This window comes from Opisthocomus hoazin, chromosome 6 (genome assembly GCF_030867145.1).
Source record: "Opisthocomus hoazin isolate bOpiHoa1 chromosome 6, bOpiHoa1.hap1, whole genome shotgun sequence".
Classification (NCBI taxonomy): Eukaryota; Metazoa; Chordata; class Aves; order Opisthocomiformes; family Opisthocomidae; genus Opisthocomus; species Opisthocomus hoazin.
In genome coordinates this window covers 47,594,279-47,614,351 of record NC_134419.1, presented here as the reverse complement: position 1 = coordinate 47,614,351, position 20,073 = coordinate 47,594,279, and the positions used below count along the sequence as shown (strand labels likewise).

The window sequence follows — 20,073 nt, the reverse complement described above, 5'->3', positions numbered from 1 at the left end:
CAGCCATGTTCGGGCTTGGGAAGAAGCTTGCTGAGGAAGCCACGCAACAAGCTGAAAGCGCTGCCCAGGTGGCAGGTAAATACAAATCCCTGCTTTCCCTCCTCCTGTGCCTTAGGTGTTAAAGTACAGGCCCTGCTCCCACCCTGGCAACTGGGAGCAAAGCTGTCTCTGAGGCGTGGGCTCTATAGATGCTGCCCCCAAGGGTGCGGTCGGTATGTCCCGTAGTCTCCAAACCCTCTAACACTGTAGTAAATGAAGGACTGATACTAACTACTGGTTTCCCACAACTTGTCCCGCTCTGGCTTTCACTGCGTGGGTGTCTAAATGATGCACGGAAGAGAGGACAGTGGAAAGCCAAGAGGGGAGGCAAGGCTGCTTATTTAGGGCTTTGTTCCCTAACGTGAACAGCCACTATAAATACGAGTTTTGTAATAGCCTGGTGCATTAGTTTCGTGGAGCTCTGAGGTCTCTGAGCTGCTCAGTGCTGCACAAATGCATCAGTTAAGTCGGCTCCGCTCTGCTGTCAGTGCTCCAGCCCCACCGGTGTTGCAGTCGCTCACCCTGCCGATAGCCACGGTGGTGCTGCAGGGGCTCCGGGCACCTCGGGCAGGTTCAGCGCTCTGGGGAAGCTCGCAGAGCTGGCCCCGAATTTAAATAGCGTGCTGCTTGGATGAGCCATTGGTCATGAAGCTTCACCGCAGAGATCCACACTGGTGCGATTCCTGAAATGTTTGTGCTTAGTATGACATATGAGCAGTGGAAACTGTTTCATCTTTCTTTACACGACATTTACATAAACTCTTGAAACCAGACATTTTGTCTGTGACTTGAAATGCAGTAGAAATATCACCCTGCAGGCTATGTGCCCAGTGAAGCAAGTGCTACTTCTTTACCACCTCTCCTTGGTTCAACTTGCTGGGAAGATGAGATGCGTAATCCCGCACCCACTGCCCCCTTTTCCACAGCTGATTCTTAAACCAACTAGTTTTATTCTGAAGCATTGAAGAGAAATACCAGGATGTGGGCAAAAGGAGGGTAACCATCAATTCTTGTTTTCAGATGAGGATTTCTTCATTTTGCTTTTGCTGTACAGCCCTAGAAATGCATATTTCTGGAGGTTTTTTTGAAGTTTCTAAGTTTTTTAACGTTGTGGAAACATTATCTATGGCTTCCTATCCTAGAAGACTGATGTGGATGGTTTAGAAGTGGTATTTGTCACCTTGAAGGAGCTGAGTAGCAATCTCAAAGTTCAGCTGATAGAACTGCGCGTCTAGGAGTCAACAAACTCGAAGAGCAAAGTTTTTTAAATAGTAGCAGTAGTGCTTCCTCTTCTGCCCCAAGCACTTGAAGCTGGGCCAGTTCTTCAGACACCAGTGGACTGAAGCCCTTTGCCCTGCACACATCTCCCCAGCGGGTCCTGTGCCACAGCACAGCCCTTCCAGCTGGAGCTGGATCCTGGAACAACAACGGGTGCTCCCAGGCACTGGCCTGACTTTGGCTGCTTTTTTCTGTGCTGCCAGCGTGTACCTCGATGATGGGCAGTAAATACACAGCATGTGATGCTGGACTCATGTCACATCAGTATCAGCAGTGCACCCACTCCTGGGAGTATTACAAATAGAGGTACCCTCCAAATGCCCATTTAAATGAAAACAAAGGGGATTTTATGCTAATTTTTAACTAGAACATGGCTGTCCAACTACTACTTACCTTGTCTCTGAACTAGTTCTGTTGTGCCTGCACATGCCCCGAAGGCGCAGTCCCATGAGCCATTGCTAAGTGCAGAGTGGCACAACAGGGCTTTGCAAGTACCTAAAAGTAGCACCTACCCCACCCCATGGGTCCTGAAAGGAGCCGCAAACCCCGCTGTGACCCAAGATTGTGACAGGAAGCATTTTCCTTAGCCACAGCTTGTACCTCATTTGTGTTAGGAAACTGCACCAAATGATGACACTTGATGGTAATTAGTATGGCTTTTAAGCAGTAGAAAGTGTCCTACAACCCAAGGTCAAATAGGTCACTCATTTTTACAAGACACTTCACGAAACAACTACTGTTGAAGAGACATTCAATCCAAGCCTGGAGATCTTTGAAGTTTAAGACGCTCCCAGTCCACTGAAATGTCGTTCCTCCCCTCTGCACGTCTCCTCCATGCAACGTCTGTGAGGAACCTGGCTTGGTCAGCCCCCCTCCAGGGTCTGTTGCACACAACACATCCACGCTTTTTAAAAGGTGCTGTCTGGAGCCAGGGGGAATAAAACAAATACAGGTTCAACTGAAGACCATTTGCCCCAAACTTTCATTTGACTCTAGTGAGTAAGACTTCCCTGATCCTAGCTATTGGAGGCCGATCATCCAAATATTTATCACTGTCTTCTAGGCTGCAGTTCCTCCACTTGAACACAACGCCTCCTCTTGCTCTTCACATCTGAACAACAATTTCATGCCTTTAAAACTAGTCTGGTCTCTTATGGAATAAAATTTTCTCTAGCTGCAAGAGGAAGTATTAGTTTGTTCACTAAATTTTGATGTGCTGCTCTTACAGCATGCTGCTTCAGACAGCAAGCATCAGGCTTTATGCAGTTGGTGGGTGAATCTTTACCAAGCGCACTGCCCAAGCCTGCTCTCTGCAGATCCTAGCCAGGCGCAGTAAAAAGAAAGGTTTTATTGCACCTGATTCTCTACTAGGGTTTGTTTTCTGACACTGTAGGTGACACAGATTGTAACCTGTATAATCTTCACCTGTATCAACACACATGATAAGGTGGGGAACTACAGCCAGCTTCCTAATAGCATCTCTCTCCCACCAGACCAGGGTGCCATCCTTAAAGAATCCTTAAAGAATAATTTTTCATCTTCTAGCCCTGAAACATTTAGCGAACCCTCGTAAAATGTGATTACTGAATTTAGGCAAAGGGTAAAGACTGCTCAATTTACACTCATTTTTCCCCCTAATTCCAGTTAACGCGGTGGGCCAGACTGTGCAGCAAGTGGTAGAACAGGCTAAGGATGCTGGTCAGAAAGGTACGGCAACATTTCTCTTTATTTCAGTAATGTCACACCAGTGAAATCCCAGATAGGTCCCCCAACCCTGCCTTGCTCCTTGTCCCACACCGCGTGGGAAAGGGAAAAGTGTGGCAGTGATGGTACAGTTACCTTTGTTTTTCTGTTTTAAAAGCTCTTGATGAAGTCTACAAGGTTGCTGAAACCGGTGAAAAAGCTGTAAAAAATGTAGCGAATCAAGCAACTTCATGGGGCAAAAGCTTTGGACAATGAAGATAAAAGTGTAACACCATTGAAATTTTTGTAAACAAGTTTCTATTACATGTACTCTTAAATAAAGAAAATCTACCTGTCTTGCGTGTGTTCCTTGGGAATCCTTTGGTTACACAAATCAAAGAAACATTTACAATCACCGCTCTAGCAAGACTGGATTACTTCACAGGACAGACAGCTAAAGCTGTGCTATGCTATTAAAGCAGACAAACACCGTGGTTTTTGACGAGCTAAGGGATGGCTCGGAGTGGGCACAGGGTGAAGCCAAGGGCTTGAGATTTGGTCTCTTTCCCATTCTGTCACCGAGGGTAAGTCGTGATCGTGTGTGTGCAAGTCGCACAAGCTGAGCACCTAAACAGCGGTGACAAGACGAGGTCAGCACCTGCACGCTTCCCTGACTGTCGTACTGCTGGTCTTCTCTGTAGAATGGCGATTAGCTACCGTGTTGAAGGTGTACATAACTGCTGCAAAGGAGCATTGTGGGGCTCCAAGTAATGCTAACAGCAGAACGCGCGGCTCTCTACTGAACTGCTGAACACTGCCTGAGCTGGGTCATTGGTACCAGCTCAGCAGCTCTGCGCAGCAAAGTACTGACGTGCAGTGCAGCGCACGGTGAGGCAACGGAGTAATTTACCACACTTGCGGGGCTCCTGTCAAACACACAGGAGGGAAAAAATGACTTCCTACTGCAATGAGTAAGGAATCTGCTTATTATGGACTCGCTGCTTACTAAGAGAGTAATTTAGAGGTCACTTACTTGGTGTCTTAAAATCACACCAGGAGTTACCATTGCTCCAACACTCCTTCCTGACGGAGACAGTTGCCATCAATGAAAGCAGGTGTAGGTCTGAGTTCTTTGCTGGGGTGAAAAGTGATTGTTCTACTTGCTCTTCTGTATGACAGAGATATTTTTGCATTTAGTAGTTTGCAGGTGGCATGTAACCCCAAACACTGTAGTTGTCATTCATGGGAAATTCACTCGCAGCTTCAGAGTACTTACTGAGCCAAACACAAACTGTCTACATAATCAGCACTTAATACTGCATGAGAGATTACAAATACCCACTATAGCAAGGATGCGTTTCGCTCTAGGTAGTAGGTGTAGTTCAGAGCAGATTAAAATCTGTGCTTAAATCTGACTTCAGGTATTCACTGGCGCTCTACCAAATGTCCTAGCAAGTTTCTTGGTGGATGTCTAGTGGTATGCAAGTGAATATAAGCAGTGAGAATGTTGTTAGCTGAAAGATAAAACTTGTGTATGTGTAAGGAGCGGAGCATTCCCCAAGAAGTCTGGTCTAACACCTAACTGAAGTTAAAAAAAAAAACAAAGCCCAACCCAGTAGGGTTATATTTATGACCTACACCCCAGAGAGGGACTGCTTTCTTCAGCTGTGGCCAGGGGCCAGGAAAAGGCTAGAGCTGCTAACACCAGAGCCAGCCTCTAAATCCACATTAACTCACAGCAACTGTGTAAAACCACCAGTGTCTCCTCTCTGCTGTTGCCAGCTCTTGAGAGGTATGTGCTACAAAACGTGATGAGGAACAGGTAATTTTACTTTTTTCTTAACTGTCTTATCACATTAGGACTGAACTCAACAACGCTTAGCACCAGTGCTTCAATGTACAAGGCCATTTCAGAACCAGCTATCTGTCACAAGAAGTCTGGATTCACTGACAGTTTGGTTCCTGTGTTCAGCAACAAGCAAAGGGCAAATCAGTTGATGTGCTGTAATCTTCAGGTAGACTACAAGCATCAACCCCCTCAAGAATCTTAACTCTTTCATTTAAAGTATCCCAAGTTCTCTTTATACCAGCCTTTGGATATGCTCTGATTTGTGCCCTGCAGGTCCGTCTCTCTTCGTTAACATGAGGTCAGTAATTACTGCAATAAAGTTAGCTGAGGTGAAATCAAGTCACCTTTAAGGGCTTATCTCTGGGTTTGGTAAAATCATACTTTGTGGTAGGTCTGCATTCTTTCAAGGCATCCTGAGAAAAGAAGCATTAACGTGTAGGTGTACAAGCATGTCAGATTCCAATGAATTGGGGAAATTGGGCATTGTGCAGCTTTTGGCTTTTTTTTCCCCTTCAGAGCAGGTAGGAGGTAGGAGAGATTACAGTATAGCTAGCTATGCCAGCTTTCCATGTGCTCCAACGCTGAAAGGTTCCCATTTTCCAAGTCTGCACAGCCAAACCAGAGGTGCTTTACTAGCTGGAGAGCAGATGTGGAGGGGAGGGAGAACAGTAGACAAGTCTCTTCACTGCTTCTGCACTTTGCTTTCAACAACTTTACTGCCAGATAATGCAACTCTGTTTTTAAGATTCAAACAAATAGTTATATTACTGAAAAAAGAAAGAGAGTTTTTAACCTTCCAGGTTTTGGTGGAAATAGGTCACAATTTGTCAAAGTTGAATTGTTAAAATCTTAGTTTAATTTTACTATCTAATAAATGTTTACATAAAAACTGCACTGAAAAATGATCCAGGATACAGATCTTCTATTTAGAGATCCACACCTTGATCACAGTAATTCTTTCACACTCAAAGGGTTCTTTTTTTTCCATATAAATGCCAGTATATATATACTGCGCTTAAGTGATATGTAATACTTTTATAACCCCAGACATTGGCGTATATGATGGAGTAAGCCACTAATTAAATACATCACACAGGTTTATTGCTCCATGCGAACTACTAGAATAGTTCTTCACACAACCTTGAGAGGACACAATAAAGACCTGAAATGATTTACCAAATATATCCAACTTCAAAAGTCTTGCTGACAGGCAAGTTCAAGAGACAGAGATCTGTATTAATGAGCCCCTTAGGATAACTCTGAGACATTATTGTATCAGTAGGGACGTAACGAACAAACAAGTGTGCTGTGAAGATTCATAGATTGATTGGTAACTACCGAAAGCTATTGCATGAAATAGAAAACAGTAATACACCAGCATAGTAGGTTTGGAAAGGTCAACTTTTTTTAATAACTGCTCTTCTCTCCAGGTTATGTCATGCGGTTACAAAGTAGTTAGTTAGAAAAAAAGAATGTGTTTCTGGGAGGGACCAGTGGTCTTTTAAAAAAAACATTCATATTTATTACATAAATAACATCTGGCGCTTCAAGGGGACTCCACTGGATAAAAGCCTTACGCTTTAAAAACTGTGCTTGATCCAATATTGTGTTGAGGTCCATTTTGTTGTACTCTGGTATGTTCAAAAATTTCAAGACCTCCTGATAACAACAACAACAAAGGCTGTATGTGGTTAAGACAGTAGATTAAGTTTCTAGCAGCATTCTAGCTCCTCTGTAGTTTGGCCAGCGATTTCTGGGTTCAGTTTCACCTTAGTTGTTCACTGAGGCAGATTCTAATTTTCAGAAAGCCTCGAAAATGAAAAGACTGAAAAAGAATTCCAAAAAACCTAAGTACGATTGCTTCCCAAATTCAGATTATCCCTTTTTAAAAAAAAAATGAAACAACCTACAGTCAGATAGTTATGTAGATACTTGATTAAAAACATAACTAGAGTTGCTCAGTAATTTCAGCTTATAAAAATATTAGTCTGTCACCGCTACATACTTCATGGTGATAGTCAAGCTAGCTTGAAAAAGCAATAAAAGGTAGTCCTATAACAGCAGCACAGTTAAAGAAAAAACATTGCCTAAAGAGAATCAGGCCTGAAGCTTTAGTACAAATAAAAATTAGACTCCTATCAAAGTTAATCCCTGCTGGAGGCCCATTCCTCCTTTGACAATGCCACAGCATTGATCATACAAGGCCTTACTGAAAGTGCCAAAGCCAAAATTACATCTTTAAACAAAAGTGCATGAAGTAATAATGAGCTAAGTGCTCATCTCGTACAGTATCTGATCTGAAGTCTGAGAAGTGGCTCAGGTGGCAATACCACTCTTTCAAACAAAGTGTACCATTTTGTTTTGTAGGTGAAATACCCAGAATGGCCCCCACAAGCGCAGATGAACTGTTATCTTCAGATACATACTTGTATACAATTTCCTAATCCATGGATTTTTATTGTAAAAAAGACTAGTTTGGACTGAAACTAATTGAGAATAGAATCCACTATAATGTCAGAAGAAAAGAAAATTTTGTGGTTACATGTAAACTTGTGATAAGCTTTTTCAAGAAGAGGGTACATTAATGGCGAAAGGGATGGGATACAGTAAGGAGCGGTAATGGCCTATTTATGTAAAGGTCAGGCCAGCCTCATTGTACACTTTGAAGACTTTCTCAATTGCATTGACATAGGCAGCTGTCCTCAGGTCCAGACCCAAGTTGTACTTCATGGCAGTACGCATGATTTGCTGAAACAGAAAAGGTTACATGTGATTTCTGCAAGTTTCTCCATAGGAACTACACTAGTTTTTGCTTAGAGGATCTAAGTTAGGAGTATAAGAGCTGCTAGATCTGTACCAGAGCTCAGATCCTTTGAGGATCAAGTCTCAAATTCTTGATTCCCCTTACAACTGAGACCTGAAAGAGAAGAAACTCTTTCCAGGATTACTCTCTTGCCCCTTCTCAGGTCTCAGATCCACATGTACCTCAGACACAGGGAGAGACAAGATGTCTCGAGTAGTCTTTGCCCCACTAATTAAAAATACTGTATAAAGGGATTAATCTAAAACTGCAAGGTGAAGAACTTAGGTATGTGTCCCAGATTAGTAAGATACAAGAGGACAACTAAAAAGTTTAATTACTACAGTTTCGAGTAGAAAATACTTCCTGATTTCATGTATTACTCTCTAATGTTTACTATACTCTGTTAGAGTTGGCCATCCCTGCACAGAGCAGAAATACCTTATACTCACAGTGACTTCCATTATCACAGACTGTTTATCTACTCCTTTAATTGCAAAAAAATTAGGTACCACATATTTAAAAACTGTTGCAAAGCCATACAAGTTCTTTTCCCTATAAGTACATTTACTAATGCAGTATTTACCCGGGCAGAACGCTCCATTGTATAAGCCAACCCAGAGTGGACAATGTCTTTCTCAGATGCACCCTGCAAAAACAGGAAATGAAATCTGAGTTTAATTCAAACCACAAAAAGGTACTAGTCATATATTAAAGACAATGACACATTGGATTCCCCTAATTACTGAAGCTTGCTCATTTTCTTCTAATGACTGATGTAAGAAACTAAATTGCCTTTACTGTGTTACTTGAAGAGCTAATTATGATCAATTCATAAAACCTCAGATGTAAGCACTGGAGTCTTTTATATGCTTAGCTTCTAGATGCATGATGCTAACATTGTTTATTGATGTTGTAACTACTGTTCTCAGCCTTCAAAGCACACAGTAAATGTTAAACCAAAAAGCTCCCAATAGTTAATAACCTGTAGAAACTATTTCCAATTGTTTTTGAAGACTGCCAGGTTTTAGGAAGGGCATGGATCCCCAGTTCCCATACTCAACACTGTATTAGCCCTGAGCCAACTCCACAATAACTTTGTTCCCATTAAAATTTAAATACGCAAAACAATAAATAATTGAAGAAACTCGTTCATCCTAATTCAGGCTATCAGCTTCAATGTTCCATCGTCCTGACTGTTGTAACTTACGAGTAACTTGAGACCTGGCTTCACAAAATACATGCTTTTCCTTAAATACCAATTTGGGTTGGACATAGAAATTACTAGGCCAGTTTCTATGGCTTGTGTTTAAGAGATCACAGCAATCACCTGAAGCCACAGAACTTTTCTACCACGCTGTTCATTCAGCCTAGTATTTACGAAAATGCTAGCATCGTACTGGATCAGGCTAAAGTCTGATAGTTGCCCAAATTTATGTGCATTTCCCCCAATTTCTTCCCGGCAAAGCATGGCTTAATGTTTTTCACAGCTCACTGGATTGTTTCCCCCAATCATTTGTCTCATCTCCTCCTGAACTTGTCTTAAAAAACAAACCGGCCACCCCTTTTAGCTTCCATACATCCCTTGGGAGGGTATTCCACATCCCAACCACCTGCTGTGCTAGGAACCATCCCCGTTCTTCATTCTGCTCCTCACTCCATTGGTTTTGTTTGACAGCGCCTCGTTCTCCTTCACCCTTCCTTCCAGTGAACAATCTATCCTTGCCCATCCATTTTCACATCACTCAGATTACTGCCTCCACCCCAGGACTACTTCAAGCCAACAGGACCTAGGTTAAGTTTTTTTGTTCCATGTATGAGCAGCTTTTGATTATTCTTGTGATCTTTCTCTGAACTTTTTCCACATCTATAATGTTTGAAGATAGAGGCCTAACCTGTGTGCAGTACTCAGAAGGCAGACACGCTCCAGGTTTATATTGTGGCATCATGAGTCAGTCTTATTCTTTTCCCTTCAGAACTATCTCTAACCCTGGATTTGCTTTTTGATTACTGTGGATTTCTAAGCTTATATTTTGTCATTATCTCCAGATCTTCAATTTGAATGCAAATAGATGAGCTCACAACCCATCATTTTACATGAAAATTTCCCCACCATGTATTGCTACACATTAGATAATAATGAATTTTACTTGACATTTCTTTACTCATTGATTAAGTCTTAGAAGAACATTCTACAATTTTTCAGTCAGCTCTTGTCTGTATTATCCTGGAGTTACAGAAACAGTGTACCAAACTGTCTGTGGTGTGGGATCTTGTTGAAAGCTGTCTGGAAATCTAGGCAAACTATTTCAACAAGACATCCAAAACAAATTCTGGTAACGTTTGAGGCAATATTTCCCACTACAAAAGCTCCATAGACTTTGATAGCTAGGGTTCAAAGAAAATATGGAATCTATGTATTTATCAGGTTAGCCAGCAAAAATATCTAGTATTTCATAGCAAACAAAAGCATCAGGAAAAAACACAGGGTTTCAAGTTTTCCTTACTGGCCTGCAAAAAGAATCATTCCCTGTTCCCTCCCTGGTAAAAAAAAACCCCTCACATAGTTTGTCTAAATAACGGAGATAGTCTGTTGCTTTCAAAAACTCCCCTAGATGAGTGGCAATATCCATTCTAACAGTAGTTACAAATACAATACGTATCTGCATTAAAACTGTAGCTTTTTAACAATATTGGAGGCATTTTGCAGGGGGTCAAGTAAAAGAGATTAAAAATAGCTTACTTCCAGTATTCTTAAGCAGTTCAGATCATTTGCTTGCGTTATTCGTTTGACTATCAGGCTAACTATGACTAATGCCTTGCTTGGGGCAAAAACCTCTGTAATAGCTACAATGGTAAAATTTACATTGTCATTATAATATCAGAATACAGCCACAGTAACAGTAAAAAAAAAACCCCAAACAGCAGCTACTTACCGATATCCTATCCTGAAATTCTGCTGTAGGCACCACTGGAATAGTTCCACCGTGTTTCCCAAATTTTCTTTCCAAGCTTTCCTGGACAGACACTAGAAAGGAAAAAAAGCAGAGGCAAGGTAACTGAGACAAGGAAAGGAATGTGTTCCCTTGCAAAGGAGCTCACCCCAGGACTGTCAGGATTCAATGGCATGAAATGCAGACTATAGGGGCTGGGGGCAAAGGGATCCTATTTTTGTTTTCTAAGAAAAAGGAAAGATGTTAATTTATCTGTTTTTATAGGCGAATGTTTCCAACACTAGCAGCAGTATTGCTAAAGTACAGTCACACAGCAAGCAACTGGATTTACTGATCGCACATTGCTAAACTCATAAAGCTGACAGAGCAATCCAGATTAACTTTTCTAACTCAATGAATACCATCAAAGTATTTCCTGAAGTTAAAGCAATGAATTGTCTCCTACTGCACTTTGCATATGCACTGCTTGCTAAGAAAAAAGCCTAATGTGGAATTTTAGGTTTTTTTTCCTTAAGACAAGAGAAGTGCTTCAGTATTTTGAATTGATATTTATTTCATCTTAGTTCTTGTGATTTAATTAGTAAGCTTTCCTAAGCACCAACACAGAGTATTTCAGATGACACAATCCTGAAGTTAAGAAAGGAATTTAAATTAGAATTGCCATAACCCTCAACCACTTTAGAAGCACCTTGAAAGGTATCATTTATGAGAAAAGGTTACATTAAAAAACATTCAGATATATGTTTTGTCAAGTTCTACAGGGTATTGTTTAAAATGGAGCAATATCCTGCAGTTCTTCTCCATTAAGCTTCCTCTCTCCATGTAACTGGTATTTTTGTCCAGAAACTGGGATGTACAGAATGGCCCTAAGTGGAGCTGTAGGCCATAAGCAGATTTTTACAGTGTCTGTACAAATTATATTGTTGCTCTTTACAGAAATCCTCTATGGTTGTATATGCAGAACAATGTCATCCATTTGAACGCTAAATACTTCTCACATAATAAGTGTACAGCTGAAAGATGTTTATTAAGAAGTAGAAAATATTTCACATAAGTGGTTTGAGTTCAGTATTTTCACAAAGCTGAGGAAAGTATCACTTTACAAATTAAAAGGTAAGTGATAAAGTATGCATTTAACTTAAGTCATTAGAGTTGCAAGTCAGTTAATCTATCAAATCTTTCCTACTCGTCCAGTATGCAGCAGTAATAGACTTGTGGGAAATTAAGGTGAATTTAAAATTGTTTTGTATTCATTTCTCCCACTTTTGGTGCTTACTAGTACAATCTATCAATTAAACAGCAAAAGTGGAACCGAACACTTACTGAGTAAGTGGTAGTTTGAATCCCTTTCATACTTAAAAGTCAAGCGTCCATAGCTGACGTGGTTCAAGTTTTTCAGCCACTCAAAGTAGGATACTGTTACACCACCAGCGTTCAGGTAGAGATCCTGCACAGAAATAGTAAGTGTCTTGAATTGTGACCATGTGATAAAGACAGCTCTCTAGTATTAAGCAAAAGCAAGCAGAAGTATTATGCACAAATTATTAGTTTGAACTGCGGTACAGAAGACAATCCAGTTGTTATTCCTACATGACAACACTCACCCTCTTCTGCAGCCCAGGGATTTCTTCTACTGATTTAGAAGAGAACTCAACTTTAGAATACATGAAGTTCAGGTGTGCTTGACTGACCACTTTTATTTTAGCACAAATTTTTAATCAAGAAAATTAAGGCATTCTTAGGCCATCTCAGAGAGTAAAGGCTGAAGATCAGCCACTCTTTCTAGCAGTATCACTTGATCAGGACACCCTTACTATGGGAAGAGGATATCACTACACCTAGACAGATCTTATTCTTTCATATTATTACTATAGGCAATATTTACTTTATACAATGTACGATACACAGTTCTGTCAGAGCATCACCCAGAGACACAATCTTCACAAACAAATTGGCCAGTGTATTTACTCTGCCTTCTTCCCTTGCTTAGTGGACTACTTAATTGAGCAAACGTCAGCTAATACTCCACAATGCAAAACTACAGATTTAAGAATCGATTGTGGATTATTCTCTCTTCCAAATATGTAGCCTTCATGTGACAGTTGTCTTTAGTCATTTACAGTTGATCTTTAAGTAATTTCTATCAATCTTACAGAACATTGACACCCATTTCCCAGACATCAGGTGTTAAAAAACACTTTAAAAGAATGAATTGCTATTAACAAAAACCTTCAGTAAATAACATCTTGCTACAATTTACAGAAATGTTACCCTTGTAATGAAAAATCAAAGGTCACAATAGAACCTTACAGGGATAACCATGATGTTACGCTCCAAGAAGATTTTGTCAGCTTCAGGAGTCGTAGGCCCGTTGGCACCTTCAGCAATAATCTGAAAGGAATCACAGCAGAGTAACTCAGAGGTATATGTTTGTTTCCACCCATACTAATTATTGACTACGAGTATTTAAACAGGCCTTGTCTACTTTTCATTTGCAATTGAACCTCCAACTTACTTTTGCTTTAACATTGTGAGCGTTGGCCTTAGTCAACTGCTTCTCACTGGCAGCAGGGATGAGTATGTCACAGTCTATTTCCAGAATACTGCCATCAAGTTTCTGCGCTTTAGGGAAGCCCATGATTGTCCCATGTTGCTGTTTGAAGGAAACAAACCAGGGTGTTTTTAGTGTGCATGTACCCATTTGACTTCCTTCCCTTCTTCTAACTTTCAAAAAAGAAAGAAGAGAGAAGCAACAGTACTAGAATGACAGCACATAACGTAATTCCTGTCTTTATTTAGCTTAGGCATAAAAAGCAAACTACAAAGCTTGGACCACAGTCCAAGTTGCCATGACTGAGGCGTAACTGCTCTCTGGCCAAAGACATGGATAACCACTTGAGCTCTGGAGTATTTCATTCTTTGGAGAAAGGGGCGATCAAGACATTTAAATGCTCCCTACATAAAAGAAGACACCTCAGTTAAGCCCCTTAGAAACTCTAACTGGTAGATCGTATTTTAGTGCCTGTGAACTGTCCCCTCAAGACTGCTTCACTTTGAAAGTGAAATAAAAACACCATATCCAGTTTTCATTATAAACTACATATTCAAGTCACAGTTCCAGACAGGCTTTCAATTTTTCAGAAACATCCAACAGGTAAGAAGCAGCAAAAGTGTACTTCAAAGTCTTAAATGTCCATATGCTTGTGATTCTCAGTTAGGAATCCTTTAGGAACCTCCTTGCCATGGTTCCTTGAGACTTCCTTCCTAGTTTAGTCATAAGAAAGGCAAAATAATCATGAACTCCAATTCTGAAACCAAAGTAATTAGCCTGTACACATGCAAGCATTTTTCTGAGAGTCAGGTCAAAGGGTAAAAAAAGTACCATGTTATAACTGCAGAGACAGCCAAGGCCACAAGATCAGTTAGTGTTAACCACCTGCATTCATATGGGGCATAAGGAGAAAGCCAGAAGAATCAACGTTCCTAAGCCATTTTCGAAGTACTAATTGCAGCATGATTTAAAAATCACAAATTAACACCAGTCTACAGTCATTTTATGTGCTTGCAAAGCTGACAAAAATGAAAATAATTCTGCTAAGTTTCATACCAATTTGTAATCTTCTAGTTCCTTTGGGTCAATCCCATCAGGATTCCAGATAGAACCATTAAACTCTCCAACAGCAACGCATTTTGCTCCAAAACGATGCAAGTATCTCATAGAATGCAAGCCCACGTTACCGAATCCCTGAAGGTGGAAAGAGAAAGGGAATAGTTAACCCTTCAGCTAAAATGATGATTAATGCTAAGGCTTATATAGCTTTAAATAGTTCTTCATCTATTCATATATCTTGGTATTAGATGATGTGTATAGGAAAGATGGAATAAATCTACCTGCATTCTATTCTAGTCTGAATACCACTGTAGATTTACTCATTGCAGCCAGCAATGTACAGTTGTGCTAAATTTTTTATACTCGAAATACAGAAGGGAAGCATCAATGCCACTATGAAAGCATCAAAACTACGCTATTTATCAACATAGGAACTTTATGGGTATCTATTTTATAACTGGCACTGTTTTCGAGGGATTCATGGATTTTTGTATGACTATTTAAAGATTCAGCTAACATTTGCAGGCCAAGAAACATTCTCATATAATGTGGGTAAGGAAGGCTTACAAGTGTAAAGTCCATCCCACAATGGACAGCATTAAACAAGATATCATTAATTCCTCACATCAAAACACTCAAACTAGATAACTTCTAATATATTTCTGAAGTGGTCCTGTACAAAACAGATTGCCTAAATCTAAACTTAGATAATCTTGTATTTAGTTAGTATTTTTTACATCCTGACTGGTGTAGGAAACCTAACTCCAGGCCATTATTCAACACTTTGGAAGTAAAGAAACATGCATGCTAGACCAAAAAGTCACACAGTCCATGTCAAAAGTTTGTAGTAAGATTCTATGCTGGAAAAAAGCTGAGTACTGAATTCCTGTATTACACAGTTCCAATTCTCCTTAGGATTTTTGTTTATATATTAGAAGCAAACAGCAATACAACAGTTTGTCATGCATTAGGTCTCTTTGCAATGCTATATCCTCATTTTCCTAGAAAAATCTTCAGCTATTCTTGTAGCCATATTTTCAGTCTAAGTTATGCTTAAGGGCCTGTTGGTTAGCCAGACACAAAAATGCCAAATTGCAGGGCGATGAGTGTGCTGCTGGGTCCATGCAGGGCAGAGACGTTTGTTTCAGCCTACTGGTTAACTAGAGGACAACTCGGAAGTTACAGTCACTCTGCTATTTCTAACTACAGTGCATTGGTACTAAAAAGAACAAAACAAAGCAATCCCTCAAATCCTCCATTTAACATACTGTTCAAAGCTGAACTCCTGTTAGTTGAAGAACTCCTGTAACAGTATTTCACTCTTTTCTTTGCAGCCTATGTTTATAAAGACTGGATATTTGGCTTTGTGCCTGTAGACTGCAATCGAAAGTTCAGTTTTATAAAAAACAGTCCAAAATAAAGGGCACCTATGTTGCTTGAAAAGTGTTTTTTAAGTTTGAGAGTAAAGGTTAACTTGGAAGTCATCAAACCCTAACAGGATTTATTGCTGTAGCCCTTTTTAAGAGCAGCTCTACTAGAATTTTGTTTACTACCTTTTCCCTGTAGTTGAAGGAAAAAAAGTTACCTGAACAGCAAATGTTTTATCCCCAAATCCAGGAGTCATTCCTACTATACTCATATATGATGCTTCATTGATGAAATTTTCAATTCCGTGGAAAAGCCCACGACCAGTTGCAGATATACGTCCATGGATCCCACCCTGGCTGATGGGTTTACCAGTTACACATGCATGTGCATTAATATCCTGTAAAACAGCGAAGGACTTGTGAGCTATGGCATTAATCAAAGCACAGGTGGAACAAGAAGTTTTGGACACTTCAGAGATAAGGGACAACACATATCATAAGAGTCTGAGCATGATATAGTTTATACATTTAGGTTGTAAAGATGATTTCCCTCTTGCCTTTATTTGAACACCTTCTCAGAAGTACTCTAGTAGATGTCAGGAAATTTGCATAATGCAATATTGGATAGGCTCTGCAATTTTTTGTTGTATTTAATTCATGGTGACATATATGGTGCACAGTTAGCAACGAGCAGATCCTTGACAAATCAAAAAGCTTTGAGGGATGTGTTTCTCAAAATTAGCTCTTACTACAGCCGTAATTTCCATCATTATTCTTGGCATTTTAATCTTTTCAAGGGCTCAGACATATCCTTGGACTGGTTTTTAATCATTTTTAAACAGTGTTCAGAGTGTTCCTTTATGACAAATTCAGTGCTTTTGAAACAAAAAAGGCCTAACACCTTCCCGTTGTCAGAACACAGGGATGTTTGATCTCAAAGGAAAATCTACAGTATGAAAGTCATATGGGAAAAGTTAGATAAGTATTTACTACTTTTGTTCAGAAAAGCAATATACACAATCAGGCCTCTATCACTGATTTGGTGGTAATAAAATTAAACTTTCCATATGCCAGAAAGCTAGCCAAGATAAAATAGACTATTTAAAACTAGAGTTAATTTTTCAAATTGAAATCTATAACTTGAAAAAACTTCTTCTAAACCAGACATTGTTTGGGCCTCCCTCTTCTGTCACCACTGGTTCCCATGCTCCCACACCCTGGGAGCACAGTCACACAGTGGCTTGGCATCCAACGTAAGTGAAAGAGTAGGGATGAAAAGAAATCCACTGAAATGAGTCTGCCAGCAGCCGGATGGGGTTCTATTCCACCAGCCGCATATTCACTGGGAGGCTCCCTCCTCTCCATCACTTGTGCCAAATGTATTTGCATGCCTGTGGCCTCAGCGCAAGATGCTTGGTGAGAGGAAGGAAAGAAGCAGACAAAAGTAAGCGGAGGCAGAACAGCAGGAGATGACTAGGGCTATAAAAGAAATGAAAACTAGTATTTGAAAATGATCATGAGTTAACCATATAAAGCCAAAGATAACTTCTCTTTAAAAATAATAAAAGCGACGCTGGGCTTGCCACAAAACTCCTCATTCAGTTTCCCAAAATATAGCTGTATTGCTCTCATGAAGCTGTACGCTCCCTCTGCTGGCACATCGACTATGAACAAGATCTGTGGTGGTGTTTGGGCTAGGAACAACTTGCCCTGGCATTTTGATGTAGTTTTAGGTTTCCGTTCTGTTTCAGACTGAAAAGACATTCTAGCCTTCATGCATTCACAATAGAGGAAGTACGTTTTATAAATACTTGAAGAAACACAGCCTCCCACCATACATGGAATCTATTTATTAAAGTCCCCAAAGTGTTGGGACTTTATTAAAATGAAGTCCCAACACATGCCTTCACGTGTCCCAAAAGTCAGTTGGATGTGTCAGTAAGTACAGAAGAGCGGAAAGGATGAATTTAATCAAAAACTTTAGACATACATAAATCAGTGATCCAGCAGCTTAAGATGGATTTTCTGGGACAGTTAACATAAAGTTATTAAAGACTTGCATGGTTTGGCAAGAAAACAGAACCTGAGGTGAGGGCAGGTCCGGGTCTTCTTAAAGTCACATATACAAACCACAGTCGATGTCAAAGTCCTAAAAACTCTGTGTTTAAGTCCATCAAAAAAAATGTTTAACACATCTTGGGCCAAAAAGAAAGACCATGGCTTTTAATTATAAGCTTGTAAAATGGCTTATGGCTAGCATTAAAGACTTCTGTATTAGTACAAATAGTCTATGAACTTAGCTGGCAAAGTTCAGACACTGAACTTTTGCTTGTTTCTTAACCCCTTTCCACGCTGCAGTAATGTTCTCCTTGTCTCTCCAGCTCCCTGGCTCCATACATTAGGTTTCGAGCAGACTTCCCCTATCTGTTTTTATCTGTTATTTGACTTTTCCTTTGCACTTCAAGTTCCCTGAACACATCTGCGTGCAGCCACACTGACTCATCAAGTAGATTTCTCAGACAGATCCCTCTCACATAAGCATTATCTTTCCACTCAACTGAATGTAGTGCCTCATATAGCTTCCATCTGTTTTCTGAATTATGGTTGGTTTCAGTTTTTTTCAATCGTCATTTTCTGCTCTTAGTTGCCTCTCCTCCTTCCTCCATGGTCATTTTTCTATATTCAGTATTCCTTAATCACCTTCATTTTTGTTCTTGGTGTCTCAACCAGATAGTTATCTGAAACATCTTCCTCTACAAACTGGTTTTGACAAATTATTCCACTTTCTATAGCCTTGTCAGTGTTCCCACCTTCCTTCTCTGCACCTGGTTATTCTCCACAATAGCTCGTAAGTTCCACTATGGCTACCATTCTCTCTTCCATGTTCAAACAAGCAATCCAACAAAAATAAACTGACATTTTTCTTTATTTCAATTCTTTAATTAACTTTTCCAGAAAAATGTTCCTAAATCCTCTCAGTTTTTTTTCTTCTTCAAGAATAAGATACTGCCATGCAGAGAGTCTAGGAATAAAAGAAGCTGTTGTGGCATAATTCAAATTGTATTTTTATCCTCAGTAGTTGTTGGTTTACTTTCTTTTGTTATTGAAGTGTGTGTATGTGTCGGAGTACACAAGAAGTTGAGATGATAAAGTGGAAAGAATAAGAGATTCAGACATTTAAAAAATTCTCCTGTATCAGTGTTTAGTTTTCCACCTAGTAAAAAAACCTGAAGCTTCTGCATAGAACTGTATGTGAACTATTAACAAATACAGCAAATCTTAAAGCAGGTCATGTGCCGTGAGCCTTCTGTGTCAGTCATAACGCAACAACACTGTTGTATCTCAGTGAAATACACATTTCAGTCCAAGGAGTTGAATGTTAAAACTTAAAATGCTTTGAGGCAGTAGTTTTCTTAAATGTTTGAATTTTAAATTATGACTGAGGAAGCAAATCGCCACTCTGCATGTTGAAGTCTTTTTGAAGTAATAATTTTTGCTTTTTATTAGGTTTAAAGTTTTTACTACAATATTTACATTTACATATGCGAATAACAAAAAGCAAGTAATGTTTTATACTGATATCCCTATCTACTAGAAAGCTCTGTGTAAAAGTGATTTAACTTAACTAATCAGCATGCCACAGCCTATTCCTCAAGCATTCCTTTCCCCTATCCCATAAGATACCTTAGACTGTATTTCAAATCTCGAGTAATCTGTGCCACCCCATCCTCCTGTTGTTAAAGACATCAGACAGCACAAGTATTCTGCCAAGAAACTGTCTCAGGAAAGCCAGGCATGTCTTGAACAGACACACCAGAGAGAAATACGTGTTAGGTGGCTCTCATGCCTTGTTACTGGAAGTGTACACCCTGCTGTATTTCTGAGGAACTGTTGGAAGGGACTGAAGAAAATGAAAAGAAGGAGTCTCTTCAATCCAAAAGGACTTGGGGTAGGCAATCATGCAATAGCTTAGCATATTAACGCACTAATACGAAGCTATGGCAAGACTGCTTAGCAAAGCATGCCCTGCTGGAGTAGCAGCAACAACATCTGAAAGAGAAGCTAGAAAGTTAGGGTAGCATTAACAGTAGGGCTTTAAGAAATAAGTTGCCCATCATACACTTTTCTTTCATCCAACCAGTCAAAAGTATACAACAAAAGCGTTTGGTCAACAGTCATTTTTTTGGTACAGTCAAAACAGGTACAAATAACCTCAGCAACATAAGGACAAAGGCCAAATTAAGGGCTATAATTAAAAACTAATTTTTTAAAACTTTAATTTTTTTATCGCCTTCTGGGCAAGAAATTGTGTCAGTGTCCTTTTGTTTTACATTTTGGAGAAATTGCTGAAGTCTACACTGATTACTTGTTACTTTTAGGGGATCACAGAGAACTTTAGTGCTTTGACAGGTTATACGAACAATGCAAACCTAATTCTCATGATGTCTTGAGTGCACAAAGCCAGAGCATTTATTCAATAACACTCGTCAATT

The 20,073-nt window shown here is 39.8% G+C and overlaps 1 protein-coding gene across 1 annotated transcript in view; it reads right to left on the bottom strand.

The window, feature by feature from the left end:
* Positions 1–5,928: 5,928 nt before the first annotated feature.
* The window catches only part of GLUD1 (glutamate dehydrogenase 1), a 30,516-nt gene continuing 16,371 nt past the window's right edge, over positions 5,929–20,073 (bottom strand). Inside the window, exons 6-13 of the mRNA XM_075423014.1 lie at positions 15,799–15,978; positions 14,211–14,348; positions 13,119–13,256; positions 12,914–12,994; positions 11,927–12,050; positions 10,586–10,677; positions 8,236–8,298; positions 5,929–7,597 (exon numbers count right to left, since the gene is read on the bottom strand). Of these exons, the coding sequence (XP_075279129.1) occupies positions 7,478–7,597; positions 8,236–8,298; positions 10,586–10,677; positions 11,927–12,050; positions 12,914–12,994; positions 13,119–13,256; positions 14,211–14,348; positions 15,799–15,978 (936 nt within the window). The 3' untranslated portion in view covers positions 5,929–7,477. The remainder of the gene's footprint in view (positions 7,598–8,235; positions 8,299–10,585; positions 10,678–11,926; positions 12,051–12,913; positions 12,995–13,118; positions 13,257–14,210; positions 14,349–15,798; positions 15,979–20,073) is intronic.